The following is a 26301-nucleotide window of genomic DNA, read 5'->3' as shown; positions in this document are numbered from 1 at the left end:
TTTAGTAGAGGCGGGGTTTCACCGTGTTGACCAGGATGGTCTCGATCTCTTGACCTCGTGATCCACCCGCCTCGGCCTCCCAAAGTGCTGGGATTACAGGCTTGAGCCACTGCGCCCGGCCCATTCTTTTTTTTTTTTAATTATACTTTAGTTCTGAGGTACATGTGCAGATCGTGCTGGTCTGTTACATAGGTATACACGTGCTATGGTGGTGATTTGCTGCATCCATTGCCCCCAGAGCCAGCTCTTAAAATCGGTACTGGAAAGATGTTTTCATTGTAGTACGTGCTATGTTTTAACCTTCTAAACGATGTTTATTCTTTTTTTTTTTTTTTTTTTTGAGATGGATTTTCACTCTTGTCACCCAGGCTGGAGTGCAGTGGTGCCATTTCAGCTAACTGCAACCTCTGACTCCTGGGTTCAAGCGATTGATTATGCCTCCTCATCCTCCTGAGTAGCTGGGATTACAGGCACACACCACCACGCCCAGCTAATTTTTGTATTTTTAGTAGAGATGGGGTTTCACCATGTTGGCCAGGCTGGTCTCGAACTCCTGACCTCAAGTGATCCTCCAGCCTTGGCCTCCCAAAGTACTGGGATTACAGGCGTGAGCCATGGTGCCTGGCCAAAATGTTTATACTTAAAAAAAAAAATTCCTCACTACTTCCTTTTGTATAGTTCATAAATTCTTTAAACTGAAAAATATTAAATATGTCTCTTTTGATAGATTAATGACATTAGCTAACCTGAGCAAAAATAAACGTGAAGAGCACCCACAAGAGTAAAGTTTACCAAACTGTCTTAAATTTCTTCTTGTGCCAAGCGATGTGGCAGGTGCCTGTAATCTCAGCTACTCGGGAGACTAAGACAGGAGGATAGCTTGAGGGTAGGAGTTCAAGACCAGCCTGGGCAACATAGCAAAGCCTCATCTCTAAAAAAATTTTTTTAAAGAAATAGGTTACTCTGCTGAGTCAGGCCAGGTAAACAACCCTGTCATGTGGTGAGGTCAATACCACTTGGAAATAAGGGAAGATGGAGGAGTCATAAAGATTTTCTTGAAGTGTGTTTATTGTAAAGAGCCTAATCTTTAATTGGAGCACTACAGCCGTAGACATGTTGGCTCACTCTTTATTGACTTAGCTAATTTTCTAAACTAGACAATATTGGCCATATGAGTGTTTTTGTCAGTGATTCTATAGGGGACCAGCGAATTCAGGAAGCACTCTGCTTCTTCTGTCTCTCTTTGGCCAAGTGCCTTATCCCGACAGTCCAGTATTCATGTTCAGAGCAAAGTAGAGGTAGATCAAATCTACTAGCCAAGGAATAAACTGAAAACCAGAATTTCCCAGCTTGTGGTTATTCTGGCCTCCATATCATACCTTTATATCTTGAAGTTTTATGACCAGAAAGTTAAGAGCCAAGTAACAAGGATCTTATCAGTTTGACCTTGATTTAAAGAGATAAAAAAAAATAGGATTAAAAATAATATCTTCTATGTCAAGTGAAAAGGAATAAAAATAACCTGGCTTTGGCCCCCCTGAGGTAACTGAGTCCCTTAGGATCATGAGCCTCCTAAGAACTTAGCACCCGTCTCCCACCAAAACACCAAGCTGAGGCATTTGGCATTGAAAATGGCCTTGAATATTTAAATTGCTTTTTCCTGTGAGTTTAAATAGGGAAGAAGTAGGCTCTTCCCTTATTTCTAAACTCTTGACTCTCTGGCATTAGACATCAAGCTGTGAGGAAGTACCTGAAATCACAGCATTGTATTCTCTTGCTTGGTGGAGGAACACTTTATGTCCAACCGGGTTTAATACAGGAAATTTTTTGTTTTTTAAACTATCTTTTGGATTAAGGCTGCAGTGAACCGTGATCGTGCCACTACACTCCAGCCTGGGCGAGAGAGTGGGACCCTGTCTCAAAAACAAAACAAAAATTATTTTTTGGGCTGGATACAGTGGCTCACACCTTTAATCACAGTGGGAGCCCATTTCTACAAAAAATAAAAATAAATTAGCTGGGCATGGTGGCACATGTCTGTAGTCCCAGCTACTCCAGAAGCTGTGCCCAGGAGTTCAAGGCTGCATTGAGCTGTGATCATGCCATTGCACAGCCTGAGCTACAGAGTGAGACCCTATCTCTTAAAACAAACAAACATGCATCCAAACAATCTTTTGGAACCTCAAGGTCAGGTCAGAAACTTGGTCTTGCTTAGAGGATGGCACTTCAGTCTTAGAGGGGAGGGAGAACCTGTACCCAGGCCTCCAGGTAACTTCGCATTCCAATTGAGACACTTCTGAGAGTGAAAAGGGACTTTATCAATAACTGCATCAGAACAACAAATTCCAGGACTCTGGGAGAGACTAGGATGTAGGGTTACCCTCCTTTAGCGTGCTGTGGAGACCACCCACGATCCAAGACATCTCACCGGAAGAGTTTCAGGCAGTGATTTTTAAGGAACTTCTATTTGGTTTTTACTACGTAAATCTTACAATATTCTATTAGATTGTAAACACAGATGTTTTGATAAGCTTCTCATATCTACCCTTTTCATTGCTGCAGACTCAATTTTGGATTGTATTCATAGTTATGAATTGTGTTGCCTTTGCATTAAACTGCTGAGTTTTGTAGTGGCAGAAGGGCACCATGGGAAGGGAGGAGGAAGAGAGGGGTGAAGAGAGAAAGAGATTGTGAAAGTGAAGGTAGTGAGTTTGCAGAAGCTCAGACATCGTAGTAAAAACACCCGGCAAATCGTCTCCTGAGAGCCAGGGGCCAGGAGCTTTAGGAAGTGTGTCAGGGAGTCATATCCAAAGCAGAACAGTGGCCAGGCAGTGATGAGTTCCACACTTTCAGGATGATATCTGAACACTTAAACCTTTAGCCATAAGAGGGCAGTTTTAGGCATTCTATACTTGGGGAAACAAAGCTGAAAACACTCATTTTTTAAATTCCTTATTTCGAGATAAGGACAAGGCCAACTAATTTGATAGCACAGAGGGGCTCTAACTTTATTTCTGCACCTGTTGTTTTCCTGGATGACTCAACTTTACAATAGTTTCCCCTTGACTTCAAGAAATGACCCACATAAGGCTGGGCGTGGTGGCTCACGCCTGTAATTCCAGCACTTTGGGAGGCCAACGTGGGCGAATCACAAGGCCAGGAGTTCAAGAACAGCCTGGCCAACATGGCGAAACCCTGTCTCTACTAAAAATACAAAAATTAGCCAGGTGTGGTGTCGGGTGTCTGTAATCCCAGCTATTCGGGAGGTCGAGGCAGGAGAATTCACTTGAACTCGGGAGGCAGAGGTTGCAGTGAGCCAAGATTGCACCATTACACTACAGCCTGGGCAACAGAGCAAGACTCTGCCTCAAAACAAACAAACAAAAAGAAGTAAAGAAAAGAAAAGAAATGACTCACATACTTTTACTATGGAAGCGACAGGGGCTGCTAGGCCCCTAACCGCCCACCTGTCAGCGAGCCATGTTGTTAGCCAAACTATATTTTTCTCTTAGGTTAAACTTAGTGGGAAAGATATTCAAGTACTTCTTTCGTGTCCCCTGCATACTCATGCTGACTAGTACCATGTGCCTTCATTCCTCATGACTCAAACTTCCTTCTTATCCACCTGACATTTTGTGGCACGCCCACAGGTGCCAGGCCCATGCCTGGCATGGAACATACAGAGATGACTCAGAGTCTCCATCCACAAGGAACACAAAGTCTCTGGGTCCCTATATTTTAGCCTACTTAGTCATGCGAGTGTCATCTGGGGAAGTGACTGTTGAAATAGTAGCTTTCAAGCAGCCTTTGCCTTATCTCTCTTTAGGTGTAAGGGGTCTTTCCTGTTCCCAGCAGGTTGCCTTTCCAAAATGGCCCTGTAATAGTCATCTCTCTAAGGCCAGGCTAGTGTTTCAGATTTCATCTCGTCTTTAAAAAGCTGCAGCAAAATGATACATCTAAATCTTGTTACCTAGTGCTAATCCCATAAGGATTAAATACATAGAACCTCATTTAAAAACAGATTCATGTAGCTGTTAGTAATAACAGGCCAGGGAGAGGCTCCCAGCCACTGCAGGTGGTTGGTAACTGACGTCAGGGGAGATCCCAGGAGAATCTTCCAGAAAGCTGATCCTGGAACTGGGCACCATGTCTTTGCCCTTCCCTTGCATGGGAGAGGTGGCATCTCTTCACAGAACATATAACGGTCTGTCTGACATCAAGCAGGTCTGGCCCTTTATCCAGATCAGATGTGTTTGGATTTAATTAAATTGAGGCTCCCAAAATGCTACATAATTAGCTATAATTGCTCCTCAGTAGTGTAGCAAATCTGAGTTTTGGAACTGTCCCAATGACATCTGAACATCTGCTTTAAGTCTCAAATAATTAGTCTCAAACCGGAGTAATGATAGATGGATCTAAAAGGAATCAAGGCTGGATACAGTGGCTCACACCTGTAATCCCAGCACTTTGGGAAAGGAAGCCAAGGTGGGCAGATCGCTTGAGCTCAGAAGTTTGAGACCAGCCTGGGCAACATAGTGAGACCCCCATCTCTAAAAAATTAAAAATTAGCTGGGTTTGGTGGCATGCACCTGTAATCCCAGCTACTCCAGAGGCTAAAGTGGCAGGATGTCTTAAGCATGGGGAGATCGAGGCTGCAGTGAGCCGTGACCTCACCTGCCTAGGGAGACAGAGCAAGACCCTGTCTCAAAAATAAGAATAAAAAAATAAAAATATTAAAAGGAATCAAATGGTTGGGGGGAGTAAGATGTTTAATAATTAAAACATAAATCTCTGCAGTACTATTACTTAAGTAGATTTGTGATATAAGGCAAGGGGCTTGGGCTTTGGGGTTAGACGTGGTCTGGAGTCCAGTTTTGGACTTTGAGTAGACATGGTCCTACTCACTATGTGAAGGTGGACAAGTCATTTTATGTCTTTAAATCTGTATCCTTGTCTGTGTTTAAGTTCCTAGCAGAGAGGCTGAACATTGTCCATCTGTTCTTTCATCCATTCATTTAGGTAGCACTGATTGAGTGCCCATCAAGTATCTGGCCTCAGAGATACAATGGTGAACAAGACCCAGAATATCTTTGCTTCATGGAGTTTATAATCTAATAGAGGCTCATTCAATGTTAGAACAAAACATAAAGATATAATTAGCCAAGAGATGACAGAATTAGGCAGAAACCTTAGGAAGTGGTGGAGAAGTAAGTATTTTAGTAATAATTTAAACTAAGTTTCTCAGTACTGTTTCTTATGCAGGCAGATAATGTCCCCAGCACAAACCATTGCTCCAATGTGAGTGATAGGTTGAGTGTCTTCAGCATAATCAAAACTGGCCCATGGAAATTTAAACATCTTTTTTCCCCCTTATTTTTTTTGCTAGATTTTAAAACTGGCTAGATTCATATGTAAAAAGAAATGAATACACATGGGAAAAACAGACAGTCTCAAAGGCTACATACAATGAGTGAAACCAAATCTCTTTCCTACCCTAGACCCCGTTTTCCTCCCCAAGAAATCAACGTCTGCTACAATTTTCCAGTGAATATTCAATCAGATTTGTGTGTATGTAATCCCATAAAACCCAAGCAAACACAGGAGAGGGTGCCAGTCCCGATGTTTCGCCCCTTGTTTTTGTCCCTTAAGATGGCTCAGAGCCATTCCATGTCAGATTAGGTTAATTCTTTTTTTCTTTTCTTTTCTTTTTTTTTTTTGAGACGGAGTTTCGCTCTTGTTACCCAGCCTGGAGTGCAATGGCCCAATCTCAGCTCACCGCAACCTCCGCCTCCTGGGTTCAGGCAATTCTCCTGCCTCAGCCTCCTGAGTAGCTGGGATTACAGGCACGCGCCACCATGCCCAGCTAATTTTTTGTATTTTTAGTAGAGACAGGGTTTCACCATGTTGACCAGGATGGTCTCGATCTCTTGACCTTGTGATCCACCCGCCTCGGCCTCCCAAAGTGCTGGGATTACAGGCTTGAGCCACTGAGCCCGGCTCTTTTTTTCTTTTTTGAGACAGTGTCTCACTCTGTCACCCAGGCTGCAGTGTAGTGGCACGATCTCAGCTCACTGCAACCTCCACTTCCCAGGCTCAAGTGATTCTCTTGCCTCGCCTCCTAAGTAGCTGGGACTACAGGCACATGCCACCACTGCCTGGCTAATTTTGTATTTTTAGTAGAGATGGGGTTTCACCATGTTGGCCAGGCTGGTCTTGAACTCCTGACCTCAAATGATCCACCCAACTCAGCCTCCCAAAGTGTTGGGATTACAGGCATGAGCCACCGCCCTGGCTATAATTACCCTTTTTCACAGCAGTGTAGTGCCTCATTTAACCAGTTCTCTACTGATGGAAATTTAGGTTGTTTTCAAACCTTTGCTGCTACAAACAGCAAAATGCTGCAATGAATATTCTTGCATGTGCATGTTTACATACGTATGCAATAAAAAGTCCCCAAAGGCAGAAGTCCCCAAACCAAAGGTTTGTACTTTTGAAAACATTAATAGATGTTACCACATTGCCTTCCAAGGCCTAACCAGTGTATTTTCCCTCATCAGTGAATGGACAGAGGGCCTGTTACTCATACTCCTTCCAGTCCTGGGTATCGGCAAACTTCATCGTTTCTAACATAGGCAGTGGAAAATGATTTCTAAGTGTCATTTTTAACTTGCATTTATTTAACTGTGAGTGATAAACACTTCATGTGTGTTTTTTTGAGCTGCACTTTTAAAAGACAAAAGAAGCCAGGCATGGTGACTCATGCCTGTAATCCCAGCACTTTGGGAGGCCGAGGCAGGTGGATCACCAAGGTCGGGAGTTTTCAACCAGCCTGGCCAACATGTCTCTTCTAAAAAAAAAAATACAAAAATTACAGCTACTCAGGAGGCTGAGGCAGGAGAATCACTTGAGCCTGGGAGGCGGAGGTAGCAGTGAACTGAGACTCTGTCTCATGAAAAAAAAAAAGAAACAGAAAATTAAAGATTTCATCTAGCTTTCCTGTCAACTAGGACAATGGTTCTCAAAGTGTGGTCTCTGGACCAACATCAGCATCACCTGAGAACTTGTTAGAAATGCAAATTCTCAGCCCAATCAGCCCAATGGAATCAGAATCTCTGCAAGCTCATTTTAGCAAGCCCTCTGTTTAGGCACCACCCCCTTGAGTTTCTGATTCCATGGGTTCAGGGTGAGGCCCAGGAATGAGCATTTGAGTAAGTTCCCAGGCAATGCTGTGATGCCGCTTGTTCGGGACTACACTTTGAGAACCACTGAGCTAGAGCATCATTCTTGCAGTGATATTTAACCTGCGTGCAGCTTTTCCAGTTCGCTCTTTACAGGAAAGATTACCAGAAAGCAATTACATATGTTTAAAGGATTTAAAGTTTGTTTTTGTTAGGCGTTAGTGGATCCACAGGAAGCACCTAGTTGTGTTGAACAGGGATGCACTTTACCTGTGGAAGCCTTGCTTTGAGGAAATATTTGGAAAGCTGCTACCAGGCTAAGCTTCCAAAAGGCTAAGCAGCACCCCCATCTGTGAAGGTTGCTTACTGCAAGTAGAAAGGAAAGGGAGTATGAAAAGGGGTGGCCCAGAGGCAGGTGAGAGGGTGACTCAAAGAATGCCGTCTTATATTGGTCTGAGCTGGAGAGATTCTTGTTCCTTAGAGCAGTGCTCCACAGTCCTGGTTGCACCTGAAGGCTTGTAAAAGCACACCCAAGCCCAGATCCCACCCCAGACATTCTGATTTAATTATGCTGAGGAGGGCCCAGGCATTAGTATGGTGGTTTGAGAAGATCCCCAGGTGTTTGGCTTGGAGGCTGCTTCTTTAACTCTCTCGGTGATTCTGTAAGCCATTAAATAACCTATAATAAATATTTTTCCTGCTTAAAAAAAAAATTCCCAGATGATTCTAATGTACAATCAGGTTGAAGAACACTACTTTAGAGAAACCCTAAAATGTAGATAAGCTACATTCTTGTTTATTTTTTTAATTGTGATAAAATGTACATAACACAAAATTTACCATCCTAACCATTTTTTAAGGGTACATTTTAGTAGTGTTAAGTATATTCATCATTTTGCAGCCAATCTCCAGAAGTTTTCATTTTGCAAAACAAACTATACCCATTAAACAAAATCCTTATCCCCTCTCCCTAGCCTCTGGCAACCACCATTCTATGTTCCATCTGTAAATTGGACTAGTCCAGGATTGTCACATAAGTAGATCCTACAGTATTTGTCCTTTTGCGACTGATTTATTTCACTTAGTGTAATGTCCCCAAGGTTCTTCCATGCTGTGGCATGTGACGGATGGCCTTCCTTTTTAAAGCTGAGTAATACTGCATTGTATACACGTACCACATTGCGCTTATCCATTCATCCATCAAGGCACACTTGGGCTGGCTCCACTTCTTGGCTGTGGTGAATAATACTGCTATAAATATGGGTATACTTACATATTTTTAACAGAAAAAATAATTAGAGTCAGTTATAGCCATTAACACTGAATGCTTATTATGCTGTGGACCCTGATCTAAGCTGTTTATCACTTTATGCAGATCTCTAAACGACTCTATGGAGTTTTTACTGTTATTACCTCCATTTTACAGATGATGAAACAGACCTAGGAGAGTTTGGTAACATACCCAGGGTAACAATATTTTGCACAGTTTCCTCACTATAAAAATTGCCTGGGCTGTTTGTTGGAAGTTTCCGTTCCCAGGCCTCATCCTGTTCCTGTGCACTGCAAGCCTCCAGGAGGGAGCCTGAAAGCTATAGATTTTCCTTGTATACAGACAGGGGTTACTTGTCATCAAAGAGAAGCTGGGGACACTTGAAGCCACTAAGTGGTAGGCCCAAGCCGTCTGGCCACAGAGCCTTTTCCCTTAGCCATGAGGCCAGGCTGCTCCTTTAAGGCCCGATTCTCAGGGTCTGTAATGGCCCAAGGGAGGTGAACAAACGTCTCCAATGGGATTTCTAAACTTTTTATTTGTTGCATGGTGTAGAAGCTGATATCAGCTAATTGCTCATTGTGATCTCAGCTATTTGTCTATACATCCCCTTTTTTACATCACAGCTTCATTTTGAAATCCAGCATTCCCTGGAGGCATAGTATTCCTTCCACTGCTACCTTCTTAAAAAGAGAAACTTGGCCCGGCACTGTGGCTCACGCCTGTAGTCCCAGCACTTTGGGAGGCCAAGGCGGGCAGATCACCTGAAGTTAGGAGTTCAAGACCAGCCTGGCCAACAAGGTGAAACCCTGTCTCTACTAAAAATATAAAAATTAGCCAGGCATGGTGATATACACCTGTGATCCCAGCTACTCAGGAGGCTGAAACAGGAGGATCACTTCAACCTGGGAGGCAGAGGTTGTGGTGAGCCGAGATTGCACCACTGCCCTCCAGCCTGGGTGACAGAGCAAGACTCTGTCTCAAAAAAAAAATGAAAAGAGAAACTTGAATGAATCTGACTTCAGTGGGGACAACACTCTGGCATTTCACATTCCAAAATGAAGAGTTGAAGGTCCCTCCTGACCAGCTTTTTGTTCTTCCCTGTCTTCAGGACCCATTCAGGGGCTTTGTCATCAGAATCCACTCACTTCAGCAATTCTTTATTGAAGACTGCAAACTGCCCCAGCGTCTGCTGGGTGCAAGAGGGAGAAAAATAGGCAACTGGATCCTCTACTATGTCACTGGAGAGGGAGACAGCTGCTTCTCAGAGTTGGTGCCTGGGTCCTGCTGTTTAGGAGGAAGCAGCTCTTGGCCCAGTTTTTTCCCTTCATTTTAAGCATCTTTTGCTTAAGCCCTTTCTAAGCCTTGGGAGCCCCCAGCACTTCCAGATTGTGCTTACTAGTCAAAAGCATAGGGGTTGTTGTCTGGGAGGAGACATGAGGAGGCCGCCAGGGGTGTCAGAAATATTCTGCATCTTCATCTGGGCAGTACTTCCATGGGTATAGATGTGTAAAACTTCATTGATTGTACATTTTCCTGTAGGCATGTTATACCCCATTTAAAATAAAAGTAAAAAGAATAGGGCAGTTTCGAGTGTATGGATGCATAATATCGCAAGACATATTGTAAAGGGAAAAAATGAGTTACCACTGGTATTTTTTAAAAAAGAATATAGGAGACTTACCTTTCACACCATCTTCTACAGCATTTGAATTTTCTATCATGGGCACGAATTACTCAAAAACAAATTCACTGTAGATTTCTGGGCTTGGCCCCCATCTTACAGAATCAGCTTCTCTGGGGTTGAAGCCCAGGAATGCTCATTTCTAACGCCCTTTCCAGGTGATGCTATGCAGCTTAAGAACTGCATGGGGTTGTGCCGGCCTGGTTTGGGCTACATCCTACTACAAAAGGAAGACGGGTCTAAGGGGAGTTTACCCCAGGTTCAAATGATAGTGTCCCCCATGCCTTGATGATTAGGGAAGGAACTGTTCAACTCTATTAGGGATGCCAAAGTCGGCAACTCCTGTTTCCATTGTAAATCCGTACTCTTCTCATACCAGTCTATTGTGTGTGTGTTTTGTGTTGACATCCCTAACATTCCCTGTAAGATCTTAAGTTGGCTCCCTACAGAGTTTGGGGTTGGGCCTTAGAAGGATGTGATGAATCCCTTCACTTATATATGCCATTCACCGCCTCCTCTTAGCAAAGTTGCTGAGACATAACATAGCTTCAGTAACTTCCCAAGCGTACACCAGCTGAGATCGTCCCTCCTGGGCAAACAAGGCCTAAACACCCTCTCTGTTCAGAGTTCTTCTCTGTGTATTTTTGAATGAGCCTGCCTCCCTTGGCACCCTGTCCCTACGTCACCAAGAACGTTTTACCCTAATCCTCAGAGCATCCTGGCAGTCCCTCTAGACTGAAGTTCCTCTTTCCTCTCCTTTTCAACACTGACAAGAAGATCCTGTAAATAACATCCACTTGCTACTTTTCTTAACACCATGAATCATCATACACATGGGTATAGCATCCCAATTTATAGCCTAGGAAGCTAATCTCAAAGGATTTTGCTCTTGCATTTATTTATTTATTTACTTACTTTTTTTTTTGAGCCTGAGTCTCACTCTGTCACCCAGGCTGGAGTACAGGGATGTGATCATAGCTCATTGTAACCTCTGTCTCCCCGGCTCAGGGGATCCTCTTGCCTCAGCCTCCTGAGTAGCAGGGACAACAGGGACATACCACTGTCACCAGCTAATTTTTTTATTTTGTAGAGACGAGGTCTCGCCATTTTGCCCAGGCTGGTCTTGCTTTTATTTAAATCTGTGTGTGCACATATGTGCTCCTGCATACCCTGAAATCTGCTTTGATATCCATAAGTATTTAGACAGGGTTCTTGTGACCTACCTTTTAAGAAGTGTTGTATATTCGATACATAGTACCTCTGCTCTTGGGCACTGCTGAGGCCATTTCCTCTTATCCCAAGGCGCATCTGGGATCCACTCTCTGGAGAGCCAGAGAGCAGTGTCTGAGTGTCTCTGTCTCTCTCTCCCCTCCTACACACACACATGGATATATACACGTATATATTTTTCTCTCTCTTAGCATACTGGCACCCATTTAGTAGCCTTCCAGCTTGAATTTTCTCCAGATACGCTGCACCTGAAATGATTGAGCAACCTCACCCTTTTGCCCATAGGCTGCACTTGGGAATTTGGAGCCATGGTGAACTACATCAAGAAGACATATCCCCTGACCCAGCTCGTCGTCGTGGGCTTCAGCCTGGGTGGTAACATCGTGTGCAAATACTTGGGGGAGACTCAGGCAAACCAAGAGAAGGTCCTGTGCTGCGTCAGTGTGTGCCAGGGGTACAGTGCACTGAGGTGAGTCATCTCTGCCTTCCATCAGGGCCTGCACAGCACACTGGTCCGTGAAGACCGGGGAACACTGTGGCCAACCGAGTGGAAGTTTCTGAGTCTTGGACTCACCTTGTTTTGTTTGCATATCATGCATTGGAGTTGTCCCATCAGACCCCGTAAGCCCAGGATGTGCAGCTGCATTTTGGGATCAGATCTGTAATTGGAGAAGTCAAACCCCCCTTTGATAGTTGCTGTTTCCCTAGGGAATCTCTGTGAGGTGACTTAATTTGTTCAGGCTTCAGGAGTTTTATAGAACCGTGGGTTAATGAAAGAGCACAGGAGACTGGCAAGCTGGTATCTGAAAGCTGGGCTTGATGATCCCAGATTTTTCCTTCCTGAGGAAGAGCTGAGTCTCAGATGGCACCTGGAAGGGATCTGTAGAAATCATTTATTGCTTGTCTCTCTCAGGCATCCCAAACATCATCACAAAGGAGCTGATCTACCGGGTCAAGCTTTCTCCCACCCCTTAGTCTCCTGCCGTAGATACCCCACAGGATGAGTCCTAGGAGGGTGTGGTCATCTGCTCTGATTCCCCTCAAGGTCACTGCTGTCCCAGGTCTCTCGAGAGTCACCACATTCACACCATAGACACACACCTCTCCAGGCTCTTCAAATACATTCATTTTTTTTTTCTGTACTCTTCATGGTGTCTTTTGTATTACAAATGAGTATAACCAGTTATTTAAAATCTTCAGAAAAAATTCTAAAATTAAATTTTAAACACAAGAAAGTTTGAAAACACCTCCCTATTATTCCAGTCTAATGCCAAACAGTTATTATCGTTATTCAAAGAATCTGTCCTTTTTGCCTCACTTGTACATCTCATGCTGCAGTTTAAACATACCTTGTTGTTTTCTGATGGATAGAGGCTATATTATTTCTAAAAGTACATATTACTGGATCTTAGAGCCAGCATACCCAAAAGGTACAATGTGGGCCCAGGATTCAGCCTCTCCTTATGAGGCTTAAAGCTGGCCAAAAAAGATGATCTAAATGTACCCACAACAGACAGAAACATCTCTGATGAAACCCTTCCTGAGTCCCAGAGCCAAGGTCTGGGTTCCGGTTTTCCTTGCCAGCTATACGGGCATGATGATAATAAGGGGTACCTTCCTCATAGCACCACTGAGAGTCCAATGAGTTAATGCATATGAAGTGCTTAGAACGGTGCCCAGCACACAGAACATAAGCCACTCTTCATTTTCATTATTGTCATCATCATCATTTGCTGTAAAATGAAGGAGGTGGGTTAGATCTGCAGATCACAAAGACCAGTCCGGTGAACTAGTGACTGCCTCACTTCAGAAGGAATCACTGGAGGATCATGTTAGAAAGAAATTCTGTTTCTTGGGCCACCCTTGGAAATTTTGATTCATGAAGTTGGAGGACTGGAACCCCAGAAATCTGCATTTTGGACACATTTCATAGGTGACTTTTGATGTTTAGCCACATTTAGCAGTCCCTGGGGTTAGTGACCTCAGTGGCCCCTCCAGCTCTCATGTTCCAGGACCAGCATAGTCCCCCATCTTCCTACCAGGAATCTCTTCCTTCATTCCTCTGGACACTGGGGAGTCAGCTGAGAGGACATGTGCCTTTATCTTGGTGTGACTAGAAATATCCAACTCCCAGCTCATAGCCATGTGTAACCAGATTTAACCAAAGTCCTATCGGGCCCAGTTACTTGGATAAGAAAGACATGAGCAAGGGGCCTACCCCAGGATCCAAGGGAGCTTGGACGTTTGTTTTCTTTTTTCAACGCACAAAATCTGAAATGACAATCGCTTCATCTCATTTCGCTACAGTAGCGCCATCTGCTGTCAGCAAGAGCACATGATTGACATCACAAACTAAAGTGAACTAAGGTAAAGAAGGCTCAAGAAGCTAGGAAACTAAAATCTGTGAGGTGCTTTACATTTTGCAGACATAGCCTACACACCCCCTTCCCTGAGACCTCAGAGGGTTTCATACACATAACTAACTATTGGCTCACCAACCTCACGCAATGAGGAGCAAGTTTCAACTTTATCCTCTGGAGCACAGAGAACTAACGTCCAGGCTGATCATGCGGCCCTGCCTATGGGAACTGGCAGCAGGTCAGAGAGACACCGCTGGCCTGTGTGTGCCAGTGCAAGGCTCAGGTGCCCTCAGCATTTAAACCAGGTCTATGGAACAGATGGAACTCAGTCCCTTACTTTAAACCAGTATAACTTTTTTTTTCCTGCCAAGGCTTGAGGGCGGTGAGCCTTTCGGCACTGGGATGGTGGCGGCTGCGAGGTGGAGCTGGGAGGCCTGTCTGCCTCTGCAGGGGCCGCACGAGAGTTCATGCGTCTGGTAAATCTCTCCTAGCTGAGCCTGGAGTCCTGCTTCCTCAGTAAGCCCCTCCCTCTGGCTTCTCCTCCTGTAGTTCACCTCCTATCCAGCCAGAGCCCACCGAAGGTGCAAAGAGAAGCCAGCTACCTGCTTGCTGTAGTTAGCAAAGTCTAGCTGCTGCTAAACTAGCTCACCTTTTACCATGTGCTGAACCACTGAAAGAGGAACACAAATGGCCCTGAAATCACTAGGCATCCAGCAGGCTTTAACCCGTTCCCTCAGCATAAACAGCTGCCAACCCACCCCCGGGACTCTGGTTAGACATCCTCCTAGGTCAGGGGACACAGCCCTGAACAAGGCAGACTAAATTCCCTCCCTCATGGAGCTTAAAGAAAATGGGGAGGGAAGCATTTTTGGTCTGGTTTCAGGTAAAATAAATTCTTCTTTCCCAAGAAAGCCCTTAACAATCCTACGTTGCAGAATTGACCAATAATAAAACTAAAAAGCATTTTATTGCATTTGGGTATAAAAGATAGTCTCTGTATCTGAGGATGTCACAGCACTTAAGATGATAGAGTGATAGCTACAAAGCCACAAACCAACAAATGCATGTTACTAACATATTACACATTAGGCATATGGGTGCCGAGGAGGTCCTCAGTCAAGTAGAGGGGTCAGTGAGGAGGGATTTCTGAAGGAGGTGAGGGTGAGGAGGACAGTAGCACAGGGCCCAGACCAGGGGCAGAAGCCCCTTACAGCACGGGTCCCAAACCACTGTTAGGAACTGGGCTACGCAGCAGTAGGTGAGTGGTGGGCAGGTCTCAGTAGGGAAGTAGTGGGTGAAGCTTCATCTGCATTTACTGCTTCACACCATCGCTCACATGATGGCCTGAGCTCCGTCTCCTGTCAGATCAACTGTGGCATTGGATTCTCATAGGAGGGTGAACCTTACTGTGAATCATGTATATGAAGGATTGAGGATGCACCCACCTTATGGGAATCTAATGCCTGATGATCTGTCATTGTCTCCCATCACCCCCAAATGGGACTGTCTAGTTGCAGGAAAATAAGTTCAAGGATCCCACTGATTCTACATTATAGTGAGTTGTATAATTATTTCATTATGTATTATAATAATAATAGGGGGAAAGTACATTATAAATATAATACGCTTGCATCATCCTGAAGCCATCTTCCATAAAACCAGTCCCAATGACCACTGCCTTATAGGACACTAGAGGAATTATCAGAGGAGCATTTCAAACCTCCTCAAAGGCTCTTATGCTCCTGGCTAAGTGAATATGTAGAGGAATTATCAGAGAAGCGTTTAGAATTTCCTGAAAGGCACTTATCCTCCTGGCTAAGTGAATGTGTTGGGCCACTAAGACTTGGCCACCTGAATATCCTAGAGTTCTTTGAACAAGGCCTTCTTGCCTGAGACAGAGGCAGGTACCACTTTTCCTGCCAAATATGGGGGGTATTATCTCTTTTGCTTTTGATGGGCAAATTCCAGGCTAGAAATGAGTTTATGACAAAAGCAAATGTTATCATTCGTAAAGTTCCCCCAGAGACTGGGAATTTCCTAAAGTTTGTTTTTATAGTTGAAAGCTGTAAAATATAGTCACTTTGTGCCATCAGTAACTTTGAATCACAATCAAATGAAGAGGGGGAAACCGCAGCGTTTAAGTGAGACTCTGTGAACAGAACTTCAACCTGGGAAACAGCTCAACTTCCACCACTGGCTTGTGATGTCGACCTGACCCCACGGTTGCCCTTAGTGCCGCAGGGCTTTTTGTTTATTTTGTTGTTAATTTTTTATCAGAATAATGAGGCGCCATATGCATACTCTTTCATACTCTTTGACTCTAGCTGATTCCTGTGAAAGTACATCCTGTAAAAGGGGAAAGATTCTGTTAAGGAAGAAAGGGGCTTGGTAGGTGGCCATCCCTTTCCTAGTCCATCTTTCTGCCCCATTCTTCTACCCCAATGGAACTAACAAAGCCTAGCCTGGCAGGTACCAAAAACTCTTGGCCCACCTCTTGTGTGGTACAAACATGGTTTTCTTGTGCTCACACTCTTAAGCTGAATTGGCTGGAGGTGATGACTTCTCTACAGATTGGCTCTGTCCCTGAAGGGCAACCAACTGCCAGCGCAGAACCTTCTGGCTAGGTCTTTTGGGTCCACAGGCTCCACCATCCCTCTTCCCAGAGGCCTGACTGTTCAAGGGGGGAGCCCTGTCCTGGGCTTGGCCAGCCTGCCTAGGACCCTGCCCCCTTCCTCTCTCTGGGGGCTGGTCTGGTCCTGGTTTTGCCCCACTGGAGGATTACTCTCTTACAGTGCCAAGTTAGAAATAATCCACATGTCCAGCACAGGAGACAGTTAAATAATAAAACGTGTTTGTTCACTTGCTGTGTGGGCATGGAAATCTGGCTGGGGAAGCACATGGACAGGGCTGGTGGTGCTGCCTCCTCCCTCTCCATGGACTGCTGCAGAACCTGGACTCTGGAAAACAGGGATAACATTACCTGCCAAGTGCCACCACTCAAGGGTTAGAAGGTGGCCCTCACAGCCACCTGGTATGTGCCAATCACACACTAGCCCAGTAGGCAGGCATGCTTCTGGACCAGCCCGCCAGCCATGCCTGGAACTTCTGGCACTCCTGCTTTCCTTGCCTCTTTGATGGCATAAGCCTAATTAAAAGATAGTTTTACTTGGAGGAGATCCCAGTTAATGATTTTCCTTTACCTCTTGATCAGCAAGACAGAAGTTTTTTTAGGTTTCCCCTCCACACCCACTCTCCCCTTCCACGTGCCTATTATTAAACCAAAAACTTGGCCTGCCAGGTAGGAAGCTAGATACAGAAAGCGTTCACCTGACGATTGAAGCAGACTTGATCCTGGCAGGCTCAGTGACTAAGAGAAGGCCTGGGTGCTAGCCGGGCGCGGTGGCTCACGCCTGTAATCCCAGCACTTTGGGAGGCCGAGGCGGGTGGATCACAAGGTCAAGAGATCGAGACCATCCTGGTCAACATGGTGAAACCCTGTCTCTACTAAAAATACAAAAAATCAGCTGGGCATGGTGGCACGTGCCTGTAATCTCAGCTACTCAGGAGGCTGAGGCAGGAGAATTGCCTGAACCCAGGAGGCGGAGGTTGTGGTGAGCCGAGACCGTGCCATTGCACTCCAGCCTTGGTAACGAGAGCGAAACTCCGTCTCAAAAAAAAAGAGAAGGCCCGGGTGCTAGAAGAGAGTGTCAGGAAGACCCTAACAAAGCCTCCGGTGCTAGAGAGGGTCTTTCCCGAGATCCCCTTCTGCTGCGCTGTCTTGGTGTCGCCATAGATTTCTCCACAGATGTTTGAGCACTGCACATTAGAGCCTCTGTTTTAATGCAGAGGCCACAGCCTGAAAGCTGGCCCTTTCCACACAAGCACCTTGCCCCATAGCTAGAGCCCCCTCCCAGCTGCTCACCCACACCCCCACACCACAGTTGTCCTTACTCGCTGTGGTTCTTCCAGGGCCCAGGAAACCTTCATGCAGTGGGATCAGTGCCGGCGGTTCTACAACTTCCTCATGGCCGACAACATGAAGAAGATCATCCTCTCGCACAGGTAGGTCACCTTCTGCTCTCTCTCAGGAGACAGTTCCTTCCTAAGCTCATCTGGGAGCCATGGAAAGCCAGGACTCCTGTTCCTTCAGGGAAAAAAAAAATGCAGGGGTAGTACACACTCTCTGCTCCCCGCGTTTGTGACTTGATTAGAAACAAACTTGTCTTGGCCAGGCGTGGCGGCTCACGCCTGTAACTCCAGAACTTTGGGAGGATGAGGCAGGCAGATCACGTGAGGCCAGGAGTTCGAGATCAGCCTGGCCAACATGGTGAAACCCTATCTCTACCAAAAATTAGCCAGACGTGATGGTGGCACCTGTAATCCCAGCTACTCAGGAGGCTAAAGCAGGAGAATCGCTTGAATCCAGGTGGTGGAGGTTGCAGTGAGCCAAGATTGCACCACTGCACTCCAGCCTGAGTGACAGAGCAAGATCCTATCTGACAAAAAAGGAAAAGAAATTTGTCCCAAGCTACTGAATTTGCCAAATTGCCTGATGCTTGTGTAATTCCCAGTAAATCTAAGACAAGGAACCACTTCTACACCCTTTTTTCCCAAATTAGAGTGATCCCAAGGTGGCTGTCATTGTTGAGGAGACCTTCCCTGTAGGATGCTTCTGTGCCTGGGTGATCAGGACTCATTCTTGGCCGGCCCCTGGGCCTCTGACCAAGCAGCAGGGGGACAGGAGGCTCGAAGTATGGTATGGGTGCCTCCCTGCTTGGAGATTTAGTCTCTTTGTAGGCTTCATGCTAGTCCTGTCTCTCCAGCCCAGAATCCTGCGGTGGGTTAACCTGTCAAGTGCTGAGAGCACTGCTGGTGTGCATGGCACCAGATAAATATTAGTAATGACTTTCATTATGATGATTATTATAGCTGACATTTCTGCCTCCTTCCCCTACGTCTCTCATCCCCTGTAGCTGGACTAGGCTACTGAGAGGCTCCCGTGCCCCCTGGCCTCTCCCATACCACTTACTCCCCTTGCTGAGAATGCTTTCCCATTTCTCTGCTGGTGGGAACCCAGCCCATCCTTTAAAGTCCATCTCAATTCTTCTGTTTCTGTGAAGGCAACTCATCCATGCTGAAGTTGCTTTTCTGTTGCTTCCCCTCTGTAAATCCTATGTCTAGAACCAAACTGGAGAGCATTGAAGGGCTTAAGAATGTTTTGGTTGCTCCCAGTGCCTGAGACATATGCGCACTCAAAAAAATCTGGGGGATTTTTGTACCACTCTAGGAAAAGTAATCCAACTAAATCATCAGTTGCTTATTCTCTTTATTCCAGTGGTTAAAGCAGGCCTCACACCCCAGATTGGGCTTCCTGTGGGTGGGCATTCACATTGCGCCTAAGCAAGGCTGGGCTTGAAGGCCCCATCAGGCTGCCACGTTGCCAGACATGACCTTGTGCCCTCGTGTCAGGAAGGAGAGCAGAGGGAGACTTATGTCCCCTGTGCTGGCTGGAAAATCAGCTGCTCCTACTCGGCTCGTGTTTGAGATTAAGCCGTGCGTTGGGCACAGAGGTGCGTGGGGCTCAGCTAAGGTTTGGATGGGCCTGGAGACTGCAGAGGTTTTGTAGCCTGAAGCAGAAAGGGGTGGGTCCAGGCCTTTGACACCAAGTCCAAGTCCTCTGTCTGCCTTTTTATACCTCTAGAGTTGAAAGTGACCCCTCACAGGGCACATATGTTTTGCTAAAGGACCCAGTCTTGATAGTAGTTAGTATAGAAGGTTCAAATTATGAGAGTCTTTTGAGTATACTCTAAGTATTTACATTTTTCAAATTTGCTACAAAAAGCCAAACATTTAGAAATTTTAGGGTAACTTTGAATTTTTCAATTCTATCCAGTAGGTATATAATCTTCCCAATATTCTTCTAAAAAAAAATGCTATGGAAATGTGTTCTTCTTTTGGAGAGGTTGTGAGTGGAAGCAGAATATCGAGTTACCATAATAAATCCTTCCCACTGCAGGGTCATCCTCGGCAAACTCAGTCCGCTTCCAGGTGTGTGAATGAGAGCCCTTGGCTGGGAAGGGAGGTCAGAAGTGCACTTTCTGACCCCTACCTCTAATGTCATCCTCTCAAGATGGATTTTTTCATAATAGAAATGCTGGTTCCACTTGGGGGTTGGGGGGAAAAAAAGAAATGATTGCTCTCCTGAATAGATCTTAGCTTTTATCTAAGACACTGGAAAGTGGTTGATTTGCCAAAAGCTAAATGGGTTAACCCTTGTCTTCCTTGGTTTTTGTTTGTTTTTCTCTCCTTCCTGCACACTGAGTCTTCCTTGTTAAGCAACACAAACAGCTCATTAAGGGGAAGGGTCTCTGCCAAGGGGACATAGTCGACATAGTGGAAGGACGAGGCCCCTATGCCTTGGCCCACAGCCCACCACTCACCACAGGGCCCATCTTGAGCCCCCCACCCCTGAGCTGAAGGTTTTTAATATTCATCTAGGCTCAAACCCAATCTTTAGTTTGTCTGGGTACCTCTGAAAAGGGAAATAAGGTTTTGACATTCATCTTTCTGCACTTACTCAAAAGTCAGCGGCACCAGCTCATCTTCTGGGATGTTCCAAGGGCTAAAGTTCCATTTGTAACTGACCACCTTGCTCTGCCTCCTGGCTGTTCATCCTCCACATCTTAGTCTCTGTTTGCTTTTGTGTTTGCTCTAGGCAAGCTCTTTTTGGAGACCATGTTAAGAAACCCCAGAGCCTGGAGGACACGGACTTGAGCCGGCTCTACACAGCAACATCCCTGATGCAGATTGACGACAATGTGATGAGGTGTGTCCCTGCAGACAGGAAAGGGATGGGCTGGGGCCGGGTGCCAGGCGGGAGGCTGCAGGCCAGCTCTTCCCAGTACTGGTGCTTTGCTCTGCCCACTTTAGTGTTAAGGGTGTTGTTGTTTTTTTTCTTTGAGTAAGTGTCTAGTGTTTAAAAACACAAGATTGTACAGAAAAATTTAAATTTCTGGTTTCTCCTGGAAAATAGGAAAAGGGTCCTACTGCTCATTCTGTATTTCTGCATAGCATAGTTAGCTTGATTCAGGAAGCTGGGGTGCGCAGGCCGAGCTTGGGCCATCTTCACCCCACCTGTCTTGCCTCAACACAGGGGCAAGCGTCAGGTGCCACATCAGTCTGCATTCTGCGGTGGAGCAAAAGGCAAAGGAAATATTTCTTTTACCTCTCTATGTCTCTAACAAGAGTAGAAAAACTGGCTAGGGGCAGTGTCTCACGCCTGTAATCCTAACACTTTGGGAGGCCACAGCAGGAAGATCACTTGAGCCCAGGAGGTCGAGGCTGCAGTGAGCAATGTTCATGCCATTGCACTCCAGCCAGGGTGACAGAGCAAGACGTTTCCCAAAATTAACAACAACAACAACAAAAAGCATAGAAAAACAGAAGATAGACCAAGAAGGCTATGTGTTTCAAGCAAAATGGACATAACCTCTCTGTTTGGGGCCTGAAGACTCCCCTCTGAGTGAAAGATGCAAATACTGCCCACTTCATTCATCTGCTCTTCACCTGCCTGGGTCCTCCAGGCACCTGAGGTTGCAGCCTTGACAGTGTCCCCTCTTTCCAGGCACCAGTAGTTTCTGATTGAGATTAGCCTTCACTGAAAAAGGTAAAATTGACCTCTGACATCATTCTCTTTACCCGATCCTTTTCGTTTAACAATCATTTGAGGCCGGAAACAGTGGCTCACGCCTGCAATCCCAGCACTTTGGGAGGTCAAGGCTGGAGGATCACATGAGATGAGGAGTTTGAGACCAGCCTGGGCAACATAGCAAGCCCCTGTCTCTACAAAAAAATTGAAAAATAAAAATAGGCAAACATAGTGGCACACACCTGTAGTCCCAGCTATTTGGGAGGCCGAGACAGGAGGATCACTTGAGCTCATAAGTTTGAGGTTACAGTGAGCTATGATCACAGCCTGGGCAACAGAGCAAGGCCCTGTCCCTTAAAAATAAAAAGTAAATTATTTGATATCTTTAGATGTGGTTTAAAGCAAGCAATTATTCTTCATCTAATAAACAGGCAGATATTGACCTGAGGGTATAAGATCTCTCCTTTTCTTCCTTGTGAGAATTTAGTGGCCTTCCTACACCAAGTAACCTTGAAATATGCCTGCTAAGTGTTTCTCAAAGGAAATGAAAACTAGGAAATTGCTAGTATGTTCAGAAGGTGAAAAATGAATCTTACCCTCACTTCAGATGAGGTATGTGACTTTATTGTGGTGTCTGGTAAGAAAAAAACAAATTAAATTTCCCATTTATCTCCTAAATTGTTTAAGCCCAAAGAGAATGTTTTTCAACACTCTCTGAAGTCCTTCTTCTTTAATAGCGATTGATAGGAGCAGTTTTATGATCATGACCAGTCTTGTGGCTTCCTCATAGATCCATCCCAGTAATACTGGAGGGATGGATTGCTTTCCCTCCCTACTGATTCCACAAAGGAACTGATTTCACAAGGACAGGCCTCTTAGAGATGATCTCTACACTTGGCCTCCTCCCTGTTAAGAGGGCCCTAATAGCCCAGCCTGAGTTTTCCAGATCATTCCCAGGCTGAGATGTCGATAAGAGGCTGGTAATACCAAAACCTAAAATGCAATAAAATAAATAAAGGGGAAAAAAAAAACAAAACAATAGAACATATATAGATTTGATTGTTAATTGAAGCATTGTGGATAGCGAGAAAAAACAACTGGACACAGCGTGACTGTTTAAGAACAGAGGATTGGTTAAATGATGGTCTTACATCCATACTGTTACATGTTATTTAGTTCTTAAAAAAAAAAAGTTAGATCTCTATCTATCGATTAGAGGAATTTCACAACGTACTATTAATGATAAAAGTAAATTTCAAGATTTGTATAATATGATTCCATTAACAACAAACAAACAAAGCCTTTTTTTAAACTATTCTTGTGTGTATTTATATGAACATAGAGAAAAGTAGAAGGAATGCATACCAGGCTATAAACATTATTTACTACATAGGAATAAAAAAAGCATCGAGGAAGGTGAGAGTCAGGAGCTGTGTGTAAAGATTACCATTTTTTACTTTTTATATGTTAAATTGTTCCATTGTTTAAAATTAGTGTTACTTTTGTGATTAGGGAAAATAATTAAATGTAATGATGTCATGGGAAGAGGCATTATTCTGGGCCTGTATAAGCCATTGCAAATAAACCTGAGTTAAAAAGGAAAAAAAAAAAAAAAAAAAAGAGGCTGGTAATAGAAGAGATCCACAGCTTCAGGGGAGGCAAGATAGCTTAAAGACCCATCCCAACAGAAAGACCCACCACTCAGAAGCCAGAGGCCCTAAACTGTGTCAGAAAGAAAGGTTTTGAAATCCTCTGGCCTAGGCCTCCTGGTGTCGGAGCTCCAGGTTGAACCTTGCTGGGCCTCTGGGAGCACAGAGCAGAGCAGAGCTACAGCTCCTCCTCCATGCTGAGCACCAGAGGTTTTGTTACATGCCAGTTTAGCTCTGACTATTGCTCCATAGTCAGAGATACAGAGAGTAGTCAGAGGTAAATGGACAGAATTGGTAACTTTGAACGACGGTCTCGTTTCTGTTATCTAATACATATTCTATTCCAATTCACAGTGGTCCTGTTACTCCACCAAGAACTCTGTTGAAAGTCCTAGTAAATGCCCTTGAATTTCAGTTTCTCCATATCTATAGTGACATCTGGTTTTATGCTGTCTCAAGAGATGTAACATACACTAATAATTACTATAGATAACAATTACTACAGGGTCTTTACTCTGGGTTGGTCATGATGCTAGTAAGCACTTTAACATCATAAGTCTCACAGTTCCATTGAGGAAGGCCCTGTCTTTAGATTCATTTATACAGGAGAAGCTGAGGCTCAGGGAAGTTGAACCATTTGCCCAAGGTCCCATAGCCAGTAAATGACCGAAGCAGGATTTGAACCCAGATGCCAAAAGCCAGTGCTCTTATCCCCAAACCCTGCTACCTACATACATTGCATCGATATGGTGAGTTAGTGTAGGATCTGGAACAGTAATAAAATCAGCTTAGCATTCAGGCCTAGTTCCTGCCTCTGTCTGCTCTACCAATGCCACAAGTTAGCGTGAGGAACTGGAGCCCTAATCGGCTCAGCATTCTGATCTTATGACAAATGTTTTATCCTTTTCCTTTTTTTCTTTTTCTGGCATGTTCAGGAAGTTTCATGGCTATAACTCCCTGAAGGAATACTATGAGGAAGAAAGCTGCATGCGGTACCTGCACAGGGTGAGTGAATCAGCGCCACTCCATCAGCCTCGGACACAACACAGCAAATAGCCCTCCTACATTTTCCTGGTGGAAGCTCAGTGGGACTCTGGCTCCAACCAGTAGTTTTTAGCTTAGATTTGTTTATGGAACCAGACCCTCTCCCTCTGTAACTACCATACATTAATCCCAGAGCTGCCCAGAGACTCGGGTGCTCCCACGGCTGTGTGAGAACCCTTAAAATTGCTCCAACATCCACTTTTTCCCTAGTCTTCCTTTGATAGTATAATCCTGTCTGGTTTCTGCCAGACCAGTGAGATCTGTCTGGGTATCTCACCGTCCTGGACCCTCTTCCAGCCGTTCTGTATTTTGTTACCATGGTGCCCGAGACTGAACTCAGATTTCCTGCCATGGTCTGGTAAGCACGGAGTAAGACAGATGTGTTTTTGCATCAGAGTGATGAGGAGCATGTCTGTTAATGAGGTAGACTGGTTTGTATTAATGCCATTTTTAGCAGCTACGATAAACATTGTGTGTATTAAGTTTCTGGCCAACCAAAATCTCCATGTTTGTTTTACCTGAGTGACCAACAAGCCAGTCCCTCTCGTTCTGTCTTTGCACAATTGACTTATCCACACACAGGACTTCCCATTTCTCCTTGTCAGTGGCCACCTGTAGATTTGGCCCACCTTTCTCTTGTAAAGCAGATCACTAGGAACTGGAGTTGTGCTGTTTGACCAGCCATCCCTCTGAGTTTAGCAGCATCAGGCCTTTGGTGTCGTCATTTAAGCCACTATAGGAATGTTGAGCTGTGTAGAGCCAACATCAGAGACCTGCAGGGTAGCACAATCACCCACTGCCTCGATATGGCTGTTCACCAACGTCTGATTCTCCCCATCAGTACCACCTCCACTGAAATGAAAAAGGAGGCTATGGCTGTTTTACTAAAGTGGATGTTGAATGCAACCCTGCCAACGCTTTTCCAATATCCACCAGCCTACTCCTATTTTCAACCTTCAGATTCTTCTTCTTTTCTTTTTAAGAGACAGGATCTCTTGCTCTGTTGCCCAGGCTAGAGTGCTGTGGTGTGATCATAGTTCACTGCAGCTTTGGAATCCTGGGCTCAAGTGATCCTCCCACCTCAGCCTCCTGAGTAGCTGGGACTATAGGTATGAGCCACTGCACCTGACCTAGATTATTTTGATTTGATCTGTTTTTGTTTTTGTGTTTTAAATAGACATGAGGGTACAGGTCTCGCTATGTTTCCCAGGCTGATCTCAGACTCCTGGGCTCAAGCAGTCCTCCCACCTCAGCCTCCCAAAGTGCTGGGATTACAGGCATGAATCACTGTGTCTAGCCTTGGCCTAGATTTCTCTAGAAAATCTCTTTTTTCTAATGTGGAGTACCCTTCATTTTTCCCTCCCGTGATATAAACTGAATACATACGTAATTCATTGTAAAGTCGTTTCCTAAAAGGCATGGCTACTCTGAAACACTGTGATGATCATCAGGAAGCTTTGCTTCTGTACTTGGCTGCTGCCAGAGCAGCAATCACAGCAGCCGATGGAACTTGTCACACTGCCAGAGAATACCAGGCACCCTTACTCCACCTGTTGAGCTGTGACCAGCTTTCCTTTGCTTCAAAAATATGTCTAGCAGTGAGTTTGAGCCTTCAATCTATGGGGTCTGAAAATGGGAATCGGTAATTTAATTCTGCTTTTATTTTCTTGTTGCAGATTTATGTGCCTCTCATGCTGGTTAATGCAGCTGATGATCCCTTGGTGCATGAAAGTCTTCTAACCATTCCAAAATCTCTTTCAGGTAAGTGTTTCTTTCTATTGTCCTCTCAACAGGTCAGCAAATCGCCACAGTAAATTCTGCCACTTTACCATGCTGTCATTTCCTGGAGGCCAGCCTCTGTGGGGAAAGACATCTCATTGCAGTCAGTGTTCTGTGTGGTCTGAAAGTCTTCGGGCTCTCATGGGGCCTGAACATCAGGCCCGCCTCGTGTCCCTCCCAGGGCATGAGACAGGACCGTCATGTATATCCATAGCCAATGGGGCTCTGGGGAGCCACCTGATGTTCTGTGAAATTATCTCAGGTTTAGGTTTCCCTTAAGTGTGAGAGTTCAACGTAAAGAGATATTTAGATTTGGCCGGGTGCGGTGGCTCACGCCTGTAATCCCAGCACTTTGGGAGGCCGAGGCGGGTGGATCATGACGTCAAGAGATCGAGACCATCCTGGTCAACATGGTGAAACCTCGTCTCTACTAAAAATACAAAAAATCAGCTGGGCCTGGTG

The 26301-nt window shown here is 45.1% G+C and overlaps 1 protein-coding gene across 4 annotated transcripts in view; it reads left to right on the top strand.

Moving 5' to 3' along the window:
* ABHD2 (abhydrolase domain containing 2, acylglycerol lipase) overlaps positions 1-26301 on the top strand; it is a 112211-nt gene that overhangs the window by 79691 nt on the left and 6219 nt on the right. For all 4 annotated transcript variants that reach the window (XM_017517640.2, XM_017517653.2, XM_017517646.2 and 1 more), the window contains 5 exons: positions 11645-11828; positions 17689-17781; positions 20435-20545; positions 23952-24021; positions 25737-25821. In XM_017517640.2, the coding sequence (XP_017373129.1) occupies positions 11645-11828; positions 17689-17781; positions 20435-20545; positions 23952-24021; positions 25737-25821 (543 nt within the window). The remainder of the gene's footprint in view (positions 1-11644; positions 11829-17688; positions 17782-20434; positions 20546-23951; positions 24022-25736; positions 25822-26301) is intronic.

The sequence above is a fragment of the Cebus imitator genome, unplaced genomic scaffold (assembly GCF_001604975.1).
Source record: "Cebus imitator isolate Cc_AM_T3 unplaced genomic scaffold, Cebus_imitator-1.0 Scaffold19, whole genome shotgun sequence".
NCBI classification, from domain to species: Eukaryota; Metazoa; Chordata; class Mammalia; order Primates; family Cebidae; genus Cebus; species Cebus imitator.
This window is presented reverse-complemented; position numbering and strand designations above follow the sequence as displayed.